Genomic DNA, 16,232 nt, shown 5'->3' on the forward strand with positions numbered 1-16,232 from the left:
GCCTGTCTATACAATAATTGTTAAAATAATAGATTTATGTAACGTCATAAATATATACTAAATGCCTAGGAGGTACTTACCTATATAAACTACTTATACCTTAGCATATTACGCTAATAATATACCAAATTAAAGAAATATAACATTTAAACATTTAAATGTGCATTTGACCAATGGTTTTCGTGCTGTATAATGTCATGTAACGTTTATAAGGTATACACAAGTCTATAAGCGATCACTGTTTTTTTTAACAGCAACAGTTCGCTAACCAATATATGTTGTCGATTTTAAAGTTTTTTAATAAAATTATTTTATTTTTATATTTCATTTTCATAATATGTTATTAGTTATTACTTAATACTTATCTATAGTAATTATTGCTAATTAAGAATCTATACTTATCTACATATTATTATGATCTTTCTTGGGTTGAGGACTTCTAGTTATTTTCTCTAGTTTTAGTTTTTCTAGAAAGGTCGCAGAACTCGCAGAACAATGTGAGTGATGTATTTATTTTATATAACATTGAATTAGGAAGTTATATTTAAAAAAAAACGTTTGTATGTTATTTTATCATTATTGCATATACAAATTAGACAAATTAATAATGTGAACTTACAAATTAAAAAAAAAAAAGTCAATCTATAAGTTATAGTATATAATAAAAAAAAAAAATAACATACATCAATTTACCTATGAGCTATATTTATAGCCTATTTATACCACGATCAAAATACAAATAAAATATTTAAAAAAAAACAATTCGTTGAATGGAATATATATTTCGATTTAATCTTATAATATTATGAATTTATGAACGTATAAGTTTAAAAAACTTAGTGTCTTTATTTTTGATATGAGGCCATGAGAGTTTTTACTTATTTTATTAAAGTTTGTATAATTCCTTAAAACCCTTAAACAACGATCGTTAATTTTTGTTTTGGTATTTTCTTCACTTTATTACATACTAAGTGTTTTTAAATCGTATAATATAATATATTATTATTTATTATAAATTCTTATAACTTGAAATCTATACAGTTTAAGATACAAGTAGAATTCAGTATTCACAATAACATAGAAACCATTTTTCGGTCTAACGGTTTTCAGGAAACAGCTGTAATACGATGGACACATCTTTCTACTTTGAAGTGTTCAAAAATCGTGTGACGTGTTGCCATGATTACAGCGCGACTACTATATACAAACAAATACTGTATCGAGACAAAATTAAACGACACTACCTATAATAGTTTGTTATGATCTACCTAGCTGTACTATTACTATCGGTTGTTTTGAATTTTTTTTTTTGATCATATTATACCTATACAGACTTACATGAATATGTTATACTATAAATATTTATAGTTTATAACACAAAATAAAATATAATCTATTTGAATTCGTTCATTTAGTGGTTTTTTTTTTCATTAATTTATTAATTATTGTTGTTTTGTTCAATAAGCTGCTGCGCTATTTACACAATGTCTACACCAGAAGACAACACAAACTCGTTGGAGGAAAATTTAAATTCAGGAGAAAAATCTGACACGATCGAAAAGTTTGACAGAATCTGAGAATTTACAACTAATTATTTTTAATTGTTATTCAATTTCTATACAGTGACTTGCCATTAGAAAAACTTTTGAAATTATCAAAATCATTCAAGACTGGCATTGATGAAAATTTGAATAAATTTAAAGTAACTGCAATTATTAATTATTAAATTATACGTATCATTCATTTCATTCAATCTTGTAAATTTTCTTTTGATTTATTAGGATGAAAAAATGTCCATGGTAAATGAAATGTCTAGTATGAGTTCTACAGTAATACCAAATGAAAAACATATCGAAACAAATGATTTTTCTAAAAAGCAATCACAGAATAAATACAATAAGGTTTGTGAATACTTATTATACTATTATAATGGTAGAAAATAAAAATACAAATGTCTTAATTTTATTAAACTACACATTTAGGAGGATTCCGAAAATTTTTTATTGGAAGAAAACTCTAAAACACTTAGAGTTTTAGAACAAGAATTGAAAAATGTATTAGTTTCCTTTGGTGTGCAACACAATAAAAATGAAATTAAACAAGATCTGCAGGTTAGTAGAAATCATAATAAATTAGCATAAATTTTTTTTAAAAACATTTTAGGAAAAAGAAAACAATCATATTATGTGCACACCATCTCGACAAAACAAAATTGGCGAACTACAACCAATGATAAACTTTGATCAAACTAGTGATGAAAAAACGAATTATACTAAGAAGATCCTCGAAGTAGAAAATAAATGCCAATATTGGATAGACAAATATGATGAATTACATGACAAATATTTGCTACTGGAATCCAAACGTATTCGCATCGAAAAAGAAAATTGTAGTAAGAAACTGTGTGGTCGTTTATTACAAATCATACCGTACATTTTTATGAAAATTAAATTTTTTAATAAATAGTCAAATAACATTAATTAATCAATAATCATAGATGGGTTCAGTAATACACTAATACAGTAAACTAAATCAATGTCAAACATGGAGTACATATATGAATTTAAATAATATTTATTTGATATCCAAATAAAACTAAATATATTAATTATGGATTACTAATTTTATATAAATACCGTGTGTCCGTGAAAACAGTGTACACTTTATCATACATTACTATATAAATATTTTTAAATTCTGCAAGCGGGATGTTGAACTAGAGGGAGTTTCCCGAGTGCGTCCCGAAATGACCCCTTTTTAAAGTTCCTATAGTGCGTCCAGAATAAGGTATCATCCGAGTGCGTCCCAAGAAAAAAAAGGTCATATTTTTTACATAGCCTGAATGCGTCCCAGTTCATTTAGAATTACCCAGGGTGCACCACGAGGAGGTGAACTGGCTTACACCCCAAAAATATTATTTTATTATTATTATTATTATTATTTATTTATTTTTATTATTATTATTATTTATTTATTTAAGCTTACACCGTTAAGTTTAGGTGAGCATACAATTTATTAAAAAATGTTTTGTTATTATTATATATTTATATAGGCTGGTGTTTAAATGCCATTCTTTTGACAAAATCGAATCTTGATATTTTATTATTTTTAAATTGTTTTATATTGTCTTCAATGTATGTAATTTTCTTGCACGTACTTCCTTTTGGTTTGTTTGTCGTTTGTGTGGCCGTTCGGATTGCTATTTTAGTATCAATTTGAATTTTTTTTAATATTTCCAAAAATGTATATATGTCTGGGTGATGTGTATAAAATAATGAGTTGTACTTGGAATGAAAGCTTTCACAGGTATTTGTTGTTCTTTCAGAACTACTATTCATTTCGGCCCACATGGAAATAGGAAATTTTGCTCCAGAATCTATATAATTTTCTATAATATAATCCATAAATTCGTTGAGTTTTTCATGTTTCGGCATTATAGATATAAAATCTTCAATAATACAGTTTTCTACATCTTCTTGATTCAATAATGGTAAACCAAATATATTTTTCAAAAATAAACCTATTTCCGTTTGGTCGCGATAATCTTTACTCAACCCCAAATTTTGAATGTGACGCCACCATGCTTGCCCCAAATGGAAACGAAATCCTTTAATAATTATAGTTGGCCAAACTTTTAATGCGCCAAGATGAATAGATAATTCAAAATCCGCAAATATATATTCGGGAGAACAACATAAATTTAATTTAACACATTCAGTTTTTAATATATTAAAACATTTTGCATATGATTCGCATTCTTTATTATTAAGTAAAAAATACACTAAAGGTATGTAATGACCATTACTTAAGCCGTGTATTGTAAATAATTGTAAAAAAAATTTAGTACAATATTTAAATGTACCATCTACATATATAGTCTTAACAGTACTTAAAGTATTTAAATTTTTTTCACATGAAAACATTACTATATTTTGATTACTGTCATTAACCATGAGAAATTGTTCGTCGTCATAAGTTTTTATTTCTAACGAATCCAATACTTCATGTACATTTTGAATATTACATGGTCTTGCTGGTAGTTTTGATCGTCTTGCCAAATATATACTTTTGCGAAAGCAATTCATATCAGTTTTATTTAATGTATCTGTGTTAATTTTCTTAATTCATGATGTATTAATTTAAGTGGCCGTTCACAAATTTCATCCTGTGCTTTTCTTTTTAATGAATTACGAATAACTTGTCTAACCATAATGTCTTGTACGTCTTTTTCATGGTTATGATCTAATTTATTCTCTATAACAGTATCTCCACTTTCACCGGTTTTAAAATATGCTTTACACTTTTTGTTTGTACAATTCCATCGTCTAACATTATTATTTAATATTTTATGAAATCTTAATTTATACCTTTCAATAATTTTTATTTCCTTACCGTGTTGGCTAGCATGTTTTCGGGCAATGACATTTTTAAAATTTGCAAATTGACAATTTGTATTATATAATATTACGGCACTATTTCGCACACAATTTCACTATAGCACTTATTGACCGTAACTGAGTAAGTTTTAACTTGTAATCATAGAAAATTATTATCGGAGCTAAAATTAATTTCCCCACCGTTTCCAGTGTTTTACAGTCATAAATGCACAAATGAAAGTATTATAGTTGTACATTTTAACCACCATATCGATCGTCAAACATGTAGGTATCTTAAAAGTTCGATTATTTTATCTTAAATAGATACCTATAGGGCTATAGCAGCTGTGGACTGAGGACGCACTCGGGCTATTCATCATTATTTGTCGATAAGACGGCGGACGCACTCAGGCACTGTAATATAATTTGTCGATAAGACTGTGGACGCACTTGGGCTATAAAAAAGGTAAAAATTAAAAACGGGACGCACTCGGGATATCCCCGAACTAGATTAATGAAACATAAATTCCTATGACATAATTTATAATATAATATTCGTAAATTAAATTGTAAATAAAAATGTATAATATTGTTAAAAAAATGTATAAATGTAGAATTGTATTTTCTGAAAATATACGAGTATGTTTTTATATAAGTTATATAATTTTATAATGTGACTAATAATAAAATAAAATAATAACTCATAAATAATAAATAATATATTACTTTAATAATAAATGTATAATGTATTATAAAGTGCTTAAAACGATAAAATATATACAACTATCAAATTTAATACATTATTTTTTTAATTATACCTAGCTCTTGTCTTACCGATTTTGGGTTTAGAATACAAGTTGATTGATAAAAATTGCTTAAAAAAAAATTGATTAATTCGAAAATTGTATTTACAAAAATTTTTTTTTTTTTTTTGAAAAAGAATGTTATAAAAATAAAGAAGTTGAGATAATTATACTATATAGAGACTAGAGAGGGTACATCAAATAATTTCAAAATTAGTCATTTTCAAAAGTATTCTAAATCTCGTTGATACATAAATAGGCCATTTTACTTCGACTTTGTTTTTATTTATTATTATGGTAATCATTAATTTGCTTATTTTAGCATTTTATTAATGATTATATTTTAAATTTTTATAATTACTCTCCTCACCAAATAAAAAAAAAAGAAATCATAAATATGCAGCTGGTAATTATATAGGTATTTTTTTATTTTTTGTAATTTCTTTAAGCCTAAGAATGGATCTATATTCTATATTATTCAATACTTATACATAAAATTTTAGGTTATCAGATGGAAATTTCAAGAATTAAGATAATTGAAAATGAAAATTTGCGTCTAAACCAAGCAATAGACAAATCGAATCGAGGTAAAGTTTAACATAACTTTATAGTTTTTAAATAAAATCGTTTTAATAATTTTTTTTTTTAATATTAATTTTTAGTTTTATATTATCATATAATATATTATATGTCATTTATGTTATAAGAAAATAATATTAATTTAATTTCACTAATAAATAAATATGATTTAATTAAGATGTATAATATAAACGTTATTTTAATAATAGCTAGAAAAATATAGAAAAAAATACACCTATCATTATTTTAATAAAAAAATGTTTACGAGTGCCTAGTTCCTATAATAATTTTTATTAAAATGTCATGATAAAATAATACTTACTATTATTAGTTCGTAAGGAATTAGAAGTTGCACTAGAATCGTGCCATGAAGTTGTTTATAAATATCAGACAGACGTGGATGTCGCCAGATACAGAGTTAAAGAAGCAATTGAAATGGTAGAAAAAACATATTCAGAAAAAGATAAACTTTTAACGGATTTAAAAAATTCAAATGGTCATTATTATAAATAACATTTAAAATACATGTATCTTATTAAATAAATTACAAATTTCAGAAAAAATTGTCAAATTAGAAAATGAGCTTACAAATTTAATACAAGAAGCCGGTACAAAAGTCAACTTAGAAGTAGAAAAGGTGAAAACATGTTACAAAGACAAATTACGTGAGGCTAATGTTGAAATTGAGTTTCTACGTACGGTGTGTATTTTAAATGCCTATTAAATACTTCATTAATAAAAATTGTCTAATTAATAATTATTAAGAAAATTAAGAAAATCTATACATTAAATAATCTCAATGTTGGAATACATTTTGGATGTGCATACTTTAAATTTATGGTCTGACTTAAATAACTCTATAAATTCCAGGAAAAACAAATTATGTTTAATAAAACCGAACAGATATCTAAAGAGTATGAAATTATAGATAAGAAATATAAATCTATCAGTCAGAAGTGCGAGAATGAACCAGACTCTAAGAAATTGACAATGTTTTCCCAACAAATCAAAGAGTATGAAAACACATTCAGCAATTTAATAGCAGATAATGAAATTCTTAAAGAAACAAATAGGAAACTACAAAAGAGGTCTGTTTAAAAACAAATGCCTAATTAAATAATAACCATACAATTTCAAAATTAATCGAAAACAACCGTCATTTTTATTTGAATTTTGCGTGCGATATATTGCTATAGTAAAAAATTAATAAACTAATATTGATTAAACATCAATTATTTAAATAAAAAATTGAAATTCGATCGTAAAAACTTAAATATAAACATTTGAATAATAGCAAAAAAACTTACCAGTAAATTATAAGTATGATAAATATTATAGCCAGATGTTTAATTGCATCAATTTACATTTTTCCAAAAATACAATTTATATATAATTATTGACAAAGATAAATGATGACTAATTAGTAATTACAAATTAAGAATCACTATTGGTTTAATACGTATTAGTATACAGCTTTTTATAAAATGGCAAACTTGATAATGTTTACAGTTACGCGAGAAAAAAAAATAAATATTTAATGGAAATAGCGTTTTTAAAGGATACAACAAAATCACTAGAAAATCATTTAAACAAAGCAATAAATGAAATATCTGAAAATAATGGAATCATTTTGGGAGCATCAGATAGAATAAAAACACTGGAATTGGAAATTAGTAAATTGTAAGGATAATACGTTGAACTGTTAACAAGTACTACAATTAAAAAGTGATAAAAACAGATTTTGTTAAGTCTGTATGGCAAAAAATAACATCAATAAAACAAATTTTAAAAATATACATAAATTTAATAATAGTTTTATGTGAGCAATGTTTAAAAAGTGTTATACAATTTTATGATTTAAAAAAAAGTTTGAAATCATAATTAAAATGTATTATCAATTATTTTGATTCATGCCAAGTAGTATGATGTAGTCGTATAAATTCGTAGGAAATTTTAATGATTTCCAAGTTTTACATTCAAAATATTAAATAATATATACCTTTAATAAAATATTCATATTCTAAAATAAAATAAAATATCATATTTTATTAGGAAACGACCAGAAGACAATTTTGAGCAAAAAGAAACTCAAATTAATGAACTTATTCAACACGTAGAAGCACAAAAACAAGTGATGGAGATGTAAGATAAATTATATTATTCTTTTAATAAACTATTATTGAGTAGTTTAAATACTACTTTTAATAATGATTATTAATTTTTAGATACAGTGATAACCATACATAGTAGTTATTCATTATTAATAAAATAATAAACATAGTTAAAATAATTTAGTAGTTATCTAGTACATAATTATCATTTATCAATAAATATCAATAATAATAATATAAATACTTCAAACTAAATTTATTTAAATTATAAACAAAATTATAGGTGGAGAAATGAAATGCACAATATGATTGAAGGATTTAAACAAAAAATCAATCAACTAAAATATAACTGCTGTAAAATTTATAAAAAAAATAGAAAACTAAGACGAATAATAGATAATTCAAAATTTAGATCTAAGTATTCGATTATCAAAAAAAAACAACATCGCAATAGAAGGAGGAATAAAAAGTATGAGAAATATTTAATAATTAGGTACGTTCATTGTCCACTAAAATTGTATATTCTATTCTTTTTTTTTAGATCAAATATTTCACCAATGTCAACTTCACGCAGTTCTCTGTGATGGATAATATTATGTTATTATGTTATGTTATTATAAATTAAATATTAAATTGTTATTTTTTGGGTTTTGAATAATAATTTGCTTTCACAAATGGCATTTTCGTGACAACCATAGGTATCTTCTGTCCTCGGACCTCTGCTTGTATCTCCGTTCCATTTTTGGCAAATTTACTGTCTACATAACCCATACAGCTACGAGGTGTGGCTATTAAATAACGAGACTATCTACTTAGCGATAAGGCATGAGTAGATAAGGGTATAATGGTAGTATATTTGTAATCTATGAATATCACTGCATCGAACAATACCAGTTTAGTCAGTTTCCGTTTTGTAGTCTATGTGTAAGCGTCGTTTAAATTGACCTCTTACGTGTTGAATGTCATGTGAAATCATGCCGGACGAAAAAATTGAACAACGTATTAATTTAAAATTTTTAGTGAAACTTGGAAAATCTGCGTCCGAAAGTTTTAATTTATTAACTGAAGTATATGGAGATAGTGTCCTATCACGACCACGTGTTTTTGAGTGGCACAAACGATTTCGTGAGGGTCTTGAAGAAGATGAAGACAATCAACGGGTGGGTCGTCCAAACTGAAGGCCATGTTGATCGTATTTTTCAATATTAAGGGTGTAATAATAACAGAATGGGTACCTCAGGGACAAACTGTGAATCAACATTATTACCTTCAAGTATTGAGAACACTCAGAGAACGAGTAAGAAGAAAGTGGCCTGAGTTGTGGGAAAATGACTCTTGGATCTTGCATCAAGACAATGCGCCGGCTCACAGTGCCTTATCTATAAAGCGATTTCTAGCTAAAAATCGAACTCCAGTGCTTCAACACCCCCCATATTCACCAGATCTCGCTCCATGCAACTTTTGGCTTTTTCCAAAACTAAAAAGTGCGTTAAAGGGCACACATTTTGAGTCAGTTGAAGCTCTAAAAACAAAAGCGACAGAGATGTTAAAGACATTGCAAGAAAAGGATTTCCAACACTGTTTCAACCAATGGAAAATTAGAATGGAGCGATGTGTCAAACATGGAGGGGAGTATATAGAAGGGGAAAAATGTTAAACCATCAAAAAATATAAATAAAAAGTTTTTACAGAGAAAATCTCGTTATTTATTAGCCACACCTCGTATATTCTGGGATAATGTCGGAGACGGGCATCCGCTAGTCACCGAACCGATTTTTTCACCGTCTACTGCATTAAATAAGATAGCTCCGCCCCTGACTGGAGCACCGTGAGATTTTTGTACGAGACCGACCCTCTTATGTTGTGCGCCGTCGCTCAGTTGTTTCAGAATCACAGAAGCGCCGGGAAACCGTTGTTCGTCTCTTCTCTTACGGCCTGAAAGGAAATAAATGACAGAAATCTTACGTTGTGAAAACAAAACATACACACATATATAATATATATATATATATTATATATTACACCGTGCAGTGCAACATCCCGGACAATGGACGGGGCGGTAATATTGGGAGGAAAAACAATAAACGAGGCGTACAGATATATTATACAAATTATATAGGTATATATATATATTATATACTTATGGTCCACATCAACGCAGCTTCGACCGGCGTCGTTTCAATGCTTATATCTGATCCGTGCAAACACATACCGGCTTCCAACCTGCAAACGAAAATTGAATTATCACGTATATGACATTATTACATAATTATACGATCGTGGCACGCCTAACGCAGTGCTGACGAGAACGATAATAATTATATAATATAACAAAATAAAACAGATCGGTCGATTACAGTGCCTCAGAGTGTCCTTGGCGCCCAGTCCGGCCAATTTCACGTCGTCGTGAGCGACGAACGCCTCGGCGATCGCCTCGACCCGATCGGAGGGCACGGACACTTCGAAACCATCTTCGCCGGTGTAATCGCACCGGGTAACCCGACAGTCCGGCACGCAGCAGACCGTGGCCGTAGTCGAGTCCATGAAGTAAAGCTTCGACAGATCGATGGATTCGCCTACTGCCGACTGCAAAACGACAGCAGCACGGGGTCCTTCTAAGGCCAGTAGTGGCTGTTCATCGCTGTCCAAAATCTCCAAGCTCACGTCTTGGCCACTCGATTTGACAATGGCCTGAAAACCCAACGAGAAGACATGAGATGGCGATTTCCGGCAGTGCTCACAATAGAAAATCTAGGAATGTGTTGGTAGAGGCGAGATTACGAAATAAGTGAAAACTAGTGAAAAATAATATTTAAGATTCTGAACTAAACGATGTATGTATTGATTTCACTACGATGTGTTCTTATTCGTCTGTTGCCTTTTATAGGAATCATGAAAATGCTTCAATGCTCATTTTTGAATATGATTTTTGGTAGAAAATTGGATCTAATTGGTCAATTTTATTAAAAGTCAAAACATTCATGTGCTCAATAAAGTTATCAGGAATAACAAAAAAATACTCACCAATTGTTCGGTTAACATTCGCATGTCCTGTTCTTTGCAACTAGCGTTAGTCACCATATACAAATAATCCCCATTCGTTTTCGTTATGATCAAATCGTCCAGTATACCACCCGTCTGGTCGTCTATGAACAAGCTCAGCGCACTTTTTCCCGCTCCCAGATCTAAACAACAAATTGCATCGATACAAATATAATATTATTATTAGGGGCAAATAATAGAGGGTACAGGTGCGTGCATATGTTTTGTTATTATTAGTATTTAGTATATCCATGAACCTTGACAAAAATTAGTATTAGCCTGTCGGATTTTTTGAAGCTGTAAAGAGGGAGGGAAAATTCCACTCAACAATTGTTATTGTTTTATACAACTTTTTTTTTTTTTGTAATTTTTGATTAATAATTGAATACAGAACAGTTAATAATTAAATAATCTATGAATTATGATAAGATATACCTATAAAGAAATTATCTTAAAATTAGTCTCAACATTTTGAAAATTAAATTTTTTATAGAAAATTATAATTTAAGTGGTAGTCAAATATTTTATGTTTCTACGATTAATATTTGTTGAATAACAAAAATTTTTTCAGAACACTTAATTATTTTAATTTGAATCACCTTTAATGTTGTCAACATTTAACTTATATCACTCGAAAAAATTTAAGTAGCTTTATACTAAACTTTTTTTTAATTTCCAATGAAAAAAACTAAATAAAAAGTTTTGAGTTAAATTTTCAAGCTTTAGGTATTAAGCAAAGCTTTAGCCCGCGCTGCCATCAAGTTACAGCCATAGCGTAGCAAATTGGTACAAGGGGAATGTTCACAACTTTAAATGTATATCAATTTTTATCAACAAATATAATAGTAAAATTGATAGGTACTATTATTAAATAAATGTGTAAGATATGTCAAAGTTCAACAATATTGATAACTACATAAAAAGGAATATTATACACACCTATTTAAATATTTTAGTACACGAATAATAGGTCTTGAGAGTAAACGAGAATATTAATAAGAAATACAATTATGTATCATTATAAAATATGAATACTAATTAATAATTAATTTGAATCTATATTATTAAACTACAAAAAATCGAAGAATTTAACTATTTAACTTTGTGTACTAAGGATAATAGATTCACGTAGTGGATTTATAAGATATAAGTGGTATGATAACATAAAAATGTTAGTAGGTAATTAATATTAATCTATCAATATTTATAATTTATAAAAATTATCTGATTATAAAAACCCTAAATCCAATATATTATATATTTTATATTTTTTTTAAACTATTTGTAAGGATTTTTATCCTTAATATAAAAATATTAATAACTGTAAAACTACTTGCACGAATTTTTAATTAGATATATCAAAATGTTTAAATAAATTATTCTCTAAATCATTTTTAGTAAAAAGGGAGATTTTCATTTAGAAAATAGAAGTTTATATCACTACAGGACACTCCATAAGTAATAAAAAAAATCTTAATAATTAATATAGTCATTAAACATATTTAAAAATTTTAAAAAATCATTATTATGGTATAAACTCGTCATTAAATAAATACAATATTACTTATAAGTTATAATTAATGTGAAATATTCATCAATATAATAGTAAAGTAAAAAAAAATATTCATTTTTTATAAAAAAAATTATTTTTATTTTACTAATTTACTAACAAATTATATAAAATACTGCTAACTCAAAAAGCTAAAAAGCTGCTTAAATATTATTTTCAATAATTTTTAAATAAATGAATACAATTTAAGATGAAATTAGTTGATTCCTATAAGTTGGTATAGAGTTGGAACATAATCATCGTACTGGGCCAAATAAAAATTACCAACCACAGGTGCTCCTAAATTGTACTTCAATGCAAATTTATTGATTGAAAATTTCTCACGGTGTTCGACAGATTTATACAAAAAGTATAAGGAATATATTATAAGAAATTATTATTCTTAATGGTTAACCATACAGCTACCCATTAAATTGGTGAATTAGTCGGATAGAAAATAATATATAGACATATCGGTATCTAATCATTTATAATTTGTATTATGTTTAATATTATATTACCTATTGCTTAAACGTGGCTCATCGAATAACAGTTTTGACGGTTGTTGGTATACTAAAAACACGTAACGATTTAGTCCTGCAAAATCCTTAATTGTTATTTTTATCTTTAAATTAAAACAGTTATTACTGTTATTAGTTAGTGATCACTGATCAGTCTATAGATATTTTAATTATTATTATACCTGTATTTGGCGAAGGTCCTGAACCCTGGCGTTTCTCCCTGGCTCACATTTCCACCAGGAATATTTCCCACCGACCAATGATGCCATTCCTTCATTGAAGGTTCAGCACGAGTCGGAGCATCAGATTCTTAGTATAAAATTTAAAAAATTATGCTAATATACTTTTTAATTATTAAAATTACCATAATATACTTACCAGTCAAACATAACGTATAAAATTAATTAGGATCAGCATTCCAAATAACTGATGGCATATCTTTCACAGGCGTAAGTTCATTTCCAAGTAATGCTTTCATGCCACTTGCATAATTTACCTACAATCAATATTTTTATTTTTATTTCAATTTAAGATAATTTAACTAGATAAGTATGATTTATTTTCATTTACTTGTAAAATGTCTTTTGGAGCAACTGGAATGACATCAGGTACCACTTGTTGGTTTTCCATAGCATGACGAACATTGGATTTGTGCGTAGATACGTCGATCGTGATACATATCTTTACAGTGTAAAGTTGTTTTATTATTATTATTTATTTTTTTTGATAAACCGATAGAATTTTACAGATAAATAATATTTATATCAATGAAAATTCTTTCTAAATATAAATTGAAACACTAAGTATTCATCACTAAAAAGTTAAGAAACCAACAGGTAAAGCTATACATAAAAATCAATTTTAATATAGGTAGATTTTTAAAATATTTTTTATTTCGATTTTAAATTAACAATTAAAGACTTCGAAATATTTTCAAAAGAAAATGTATGCCGGTTTACCTATCGTAAACATGTTTTTAAACCGAAAAAAACTTTTTTCTAGATCCATCGAAAATACTTAGATATTGGAACATACCAAGTAGTAAGAAATGAATAGCTTGAAAGGTATTGGTCTATAATAACTTTTGATGTATTTCAGAATCGCAGAAATCCATATTTTTTTCAATGACTTGTGTAGTTGTTTAAATTTATTGTACATTTAACACCTTTTTGCATACCTCATTTAATTTACTTTTAATATTTTCAATAATTTTAATTGATTCAGCTAACAGAAGTTCTTAAATTTAAATTAATCAAACCTTCTCGTATTATATCTGTAAACAATTATCAATTGACTCAATCCAATTGAGTATTAGCAATTAGTTGATAGGTCAATGAGTCGATGTAGGTATGGTTAAAAATAAACTATTTTTATTTGAATATATCTTGGGTTATGTAATAATATTTACTTATAATACTACTTTTCCTAAATTATTTATCATATTTATTTTTGTATAAAGCTTGAAAATATAATTCATGGGTCTTCGTGGGTTTTTATAACTGGAATTAAAAAATAAAATTGGGCACAATTCTACTCATATTATTTATTATCGCATGAAATTTAAATTTTGACTAAATTTGATAATAGATATAGCTAGGTGTGAATGTTTTTTTTTATTTACTTGTACAAGTTCTTTTAGAGCAACGATAATAACATCAGTAACCACTTGTTGGTTTTCCATTGCTTGATTGATATTACATGTGTGTGCAGATACGCCGATCATAATACATATCTGTAGTAGAATGCAGAATAAGTTTATTTAATAAAACATAGAATCGTTAAAATAAAAATGTTTGTATCAAAATAATTTCTTACTATACATAAGCTAAATCGCCACATATTCGTCTCCAAAGTGCAATAAACCAATAGATATAAAGCTAAAGAATCTGTACTAGTTGACGATCTAACAACTATTAATGTGCTCAAAACACTCACTCAGAGTTTTACATGGAGAATAATAAAATAATATTATGTACTAAAACTACTAAGTACTGGGTACTCAGAACCTAATTCTTTGGTTTCTGAAGGTCATATTAATTTTACAATAATATACAGCAAAAGATTATTTACATGGAACATATTATACATATAGTTATCAATATCACAATATAAACTAAATTTCAACATAATTATCAGGAGTAAAAAAATAAGTACTTTGTTATTGTTACCTTTAATCATTTTTAATACCTATATGATTAAAAATGTAATAGCGAAATATAATTGAAAAAATATTGGTGCAAATCATAAAACATATTATATACAACAACAACCAAATATTACATATGCAATATTGTACTACATAATAATTACAAATTGCGTGACTGATAAAATAAAATATCACATTACCCACGTAAAGTTTACGTATTATTTAGTAACTATTAAATTAACGCTTCACACATTCAGACATAATATTATATTATAATAAAATTAATTTAACTCTTCATTTTTATATATTCTTCACCACATTTGAATAAAAAACCACATAGCAATATTTACAGCTTCACTACATATTTTTATTCTACTACAGGTGTAACAAAATATTTACACTGTTAATCTTAATAGTTAATTTTATAATTCACACTGACAATAAAAATAAATTATTATGACCATAAACGGTTTACTATAATAAAATAGGTACCTATGCGCGCTATGCTATCCATTAAAAGTGCTTGCTATTAAATTATTATTATACGAGTATATTGAAACATTTTCGGAAATTCTAAGATTTTTATCATTTGGGTAGTCCAAATAAAAGAATGGATGTTCAACTTATAGTTGACGATTTTAGTATAAGTATTGTATATCCACTGCTGAAAATAAATATAATAATATACATTATAAAAATACTTGTCCCCGCCATTTTATTCATATTTGATTTTTTTAAACACAGTATATCCAAATAACCATCACTATTCAATTCAGTTTTATAAAATGAGTAGTAATTTAGTTTCCATACTAAGTTTAGAATGTTTACCTACCTTGCAGATACACAATAAAGCGATTTCCTTATAGAATTAAGAAGTTATTATTATATAGTATGGGTGATGAATAATTTATAAACCATACGTTAAAATATCCGCTTTTTGTCATTATATGCATAATGCACATAATGCACATACCTAAAAATTACAATATAGGTACCTATACTTTTTATAATTACCACAGGTTCCATTTTCATTTATATTAATAATGAATAGGTTCATATGTACCTATATATTTGTTGGTACAAGGTAACTATAGTCTACAATAAT

The 16,232-nt window shown here is 26.9% G+C and overlaps 3 protein-coding genes and 1 pseudogene across 4 annotated transcripts; 1 reads left to right on the forward strand and 3 right to left on the reverse strand.

Annotated features, from left to right (window-relative positions):
* Window positions 1–1,280: 1,280 nt before the first annotated feature.
* On the forward strand, window positions 1,281–8,508 carry LOC132922370 (putative leucine-rich repeat-containing protein DDB_G0290503). 2 transcript variants are annotated; one of them, XM_060985856.1, is made up of 13 exons: window positions 1,281–1,561; window positions 1,624–1,702; window positions 1,782–1,901; window positions 1,983–2,111; window positions 2,164–2,392; window positions 5,683–5,766; window positions 6,090–6,254; window positions 6,316–6,458; window positions 6,629–6,846; window positions 7,268–7,438; window positions 7,811–7,900; window positions 8,153–8,338; window positions 8,411–8,508. In XM_060985856.1, the coding sequence occupies exons 1-13, from the start codon at window positions 1,485–1,487 to the stop codon at window positions 8,451–8,453; spliced, it is 1,734 nt and encodes a 577-aa protein (XP_060841839.1). In that variant the 5' UTR covers window positions 1,281–1,484; the 3' UTR covers window positions 8,454–8,508. The 2 variants fall into 2 exon arrangements, with proteins under 2 accessions (XP_060841839.1, XP_060841840.1); XM_060985857.1 differs by lacking the exon at window positions 7,268–7,438.
* Window positions 8,331–10,300, reverse strand: LOC132922372 (aminomethyltransferase, mitochondrial-like). Its single transcript, XM_060985859.1, has 3 exons — window positions 10,227–10,300; window positions 10,010–10,092; window positions 8,331–9,804 (listed from the first exon to the last, which is right to left on the reverse strand). Exons 2-3 carry the CDS (start codon window positions 10,077–10,079, stop codon window positions 9,572–9,574), a joined length of 303 nt encoding a protein of 100 aa, XP_060841842.1. The 5' UTR covers window positions 10,080–10,092; window positions 10,227–10,300; the 3' UTR covers window positions 8,331–9,571.
* On the reverse strand, window positions 10,158–10,950 carry LOC132923269 (aminomethyltransferase, mitochondrial-like). The gene is made up of 3 exons (XM_060987139.1): window positions 10,894–10,950; window positions 10,227–10,620; window positions 10,158–10,168 (listed from the first exon to the last, which is right to left on the reverse strand). Exons 1-3 carry the CDS (start codon window positions 10,948–10,950, stop codon window positions 10,158–10,160), a joined length of 462 nt encoding a protein of 153 aa, XP_060843122.1.
* A 1,727-nt stretch (window positions 10,951–12,677) lies between these two features.
* On the reverse strand, window positions 12,678–15,093 carry LOC132922371 (protein D3-like; annotated as a pseudogene).
* Window positions 15,094–16,232: the final 1,139 nt, after the last annotated feature.

Source organism: Rhopalosiphum padi, chromosome 2 (genome assembly GCF_020882245.1).
Source record: "Rhopalosiphum padi isolate XX-2018 chromosome 2, ASM2088224v1, whole genome shotgun sequence".
NCBI lineage: Eukaryota > Metazoa > Arthropoda > Insecta > Hemiptera > Aphididae > Rhopalosiphum > Rhopalosiphum padi.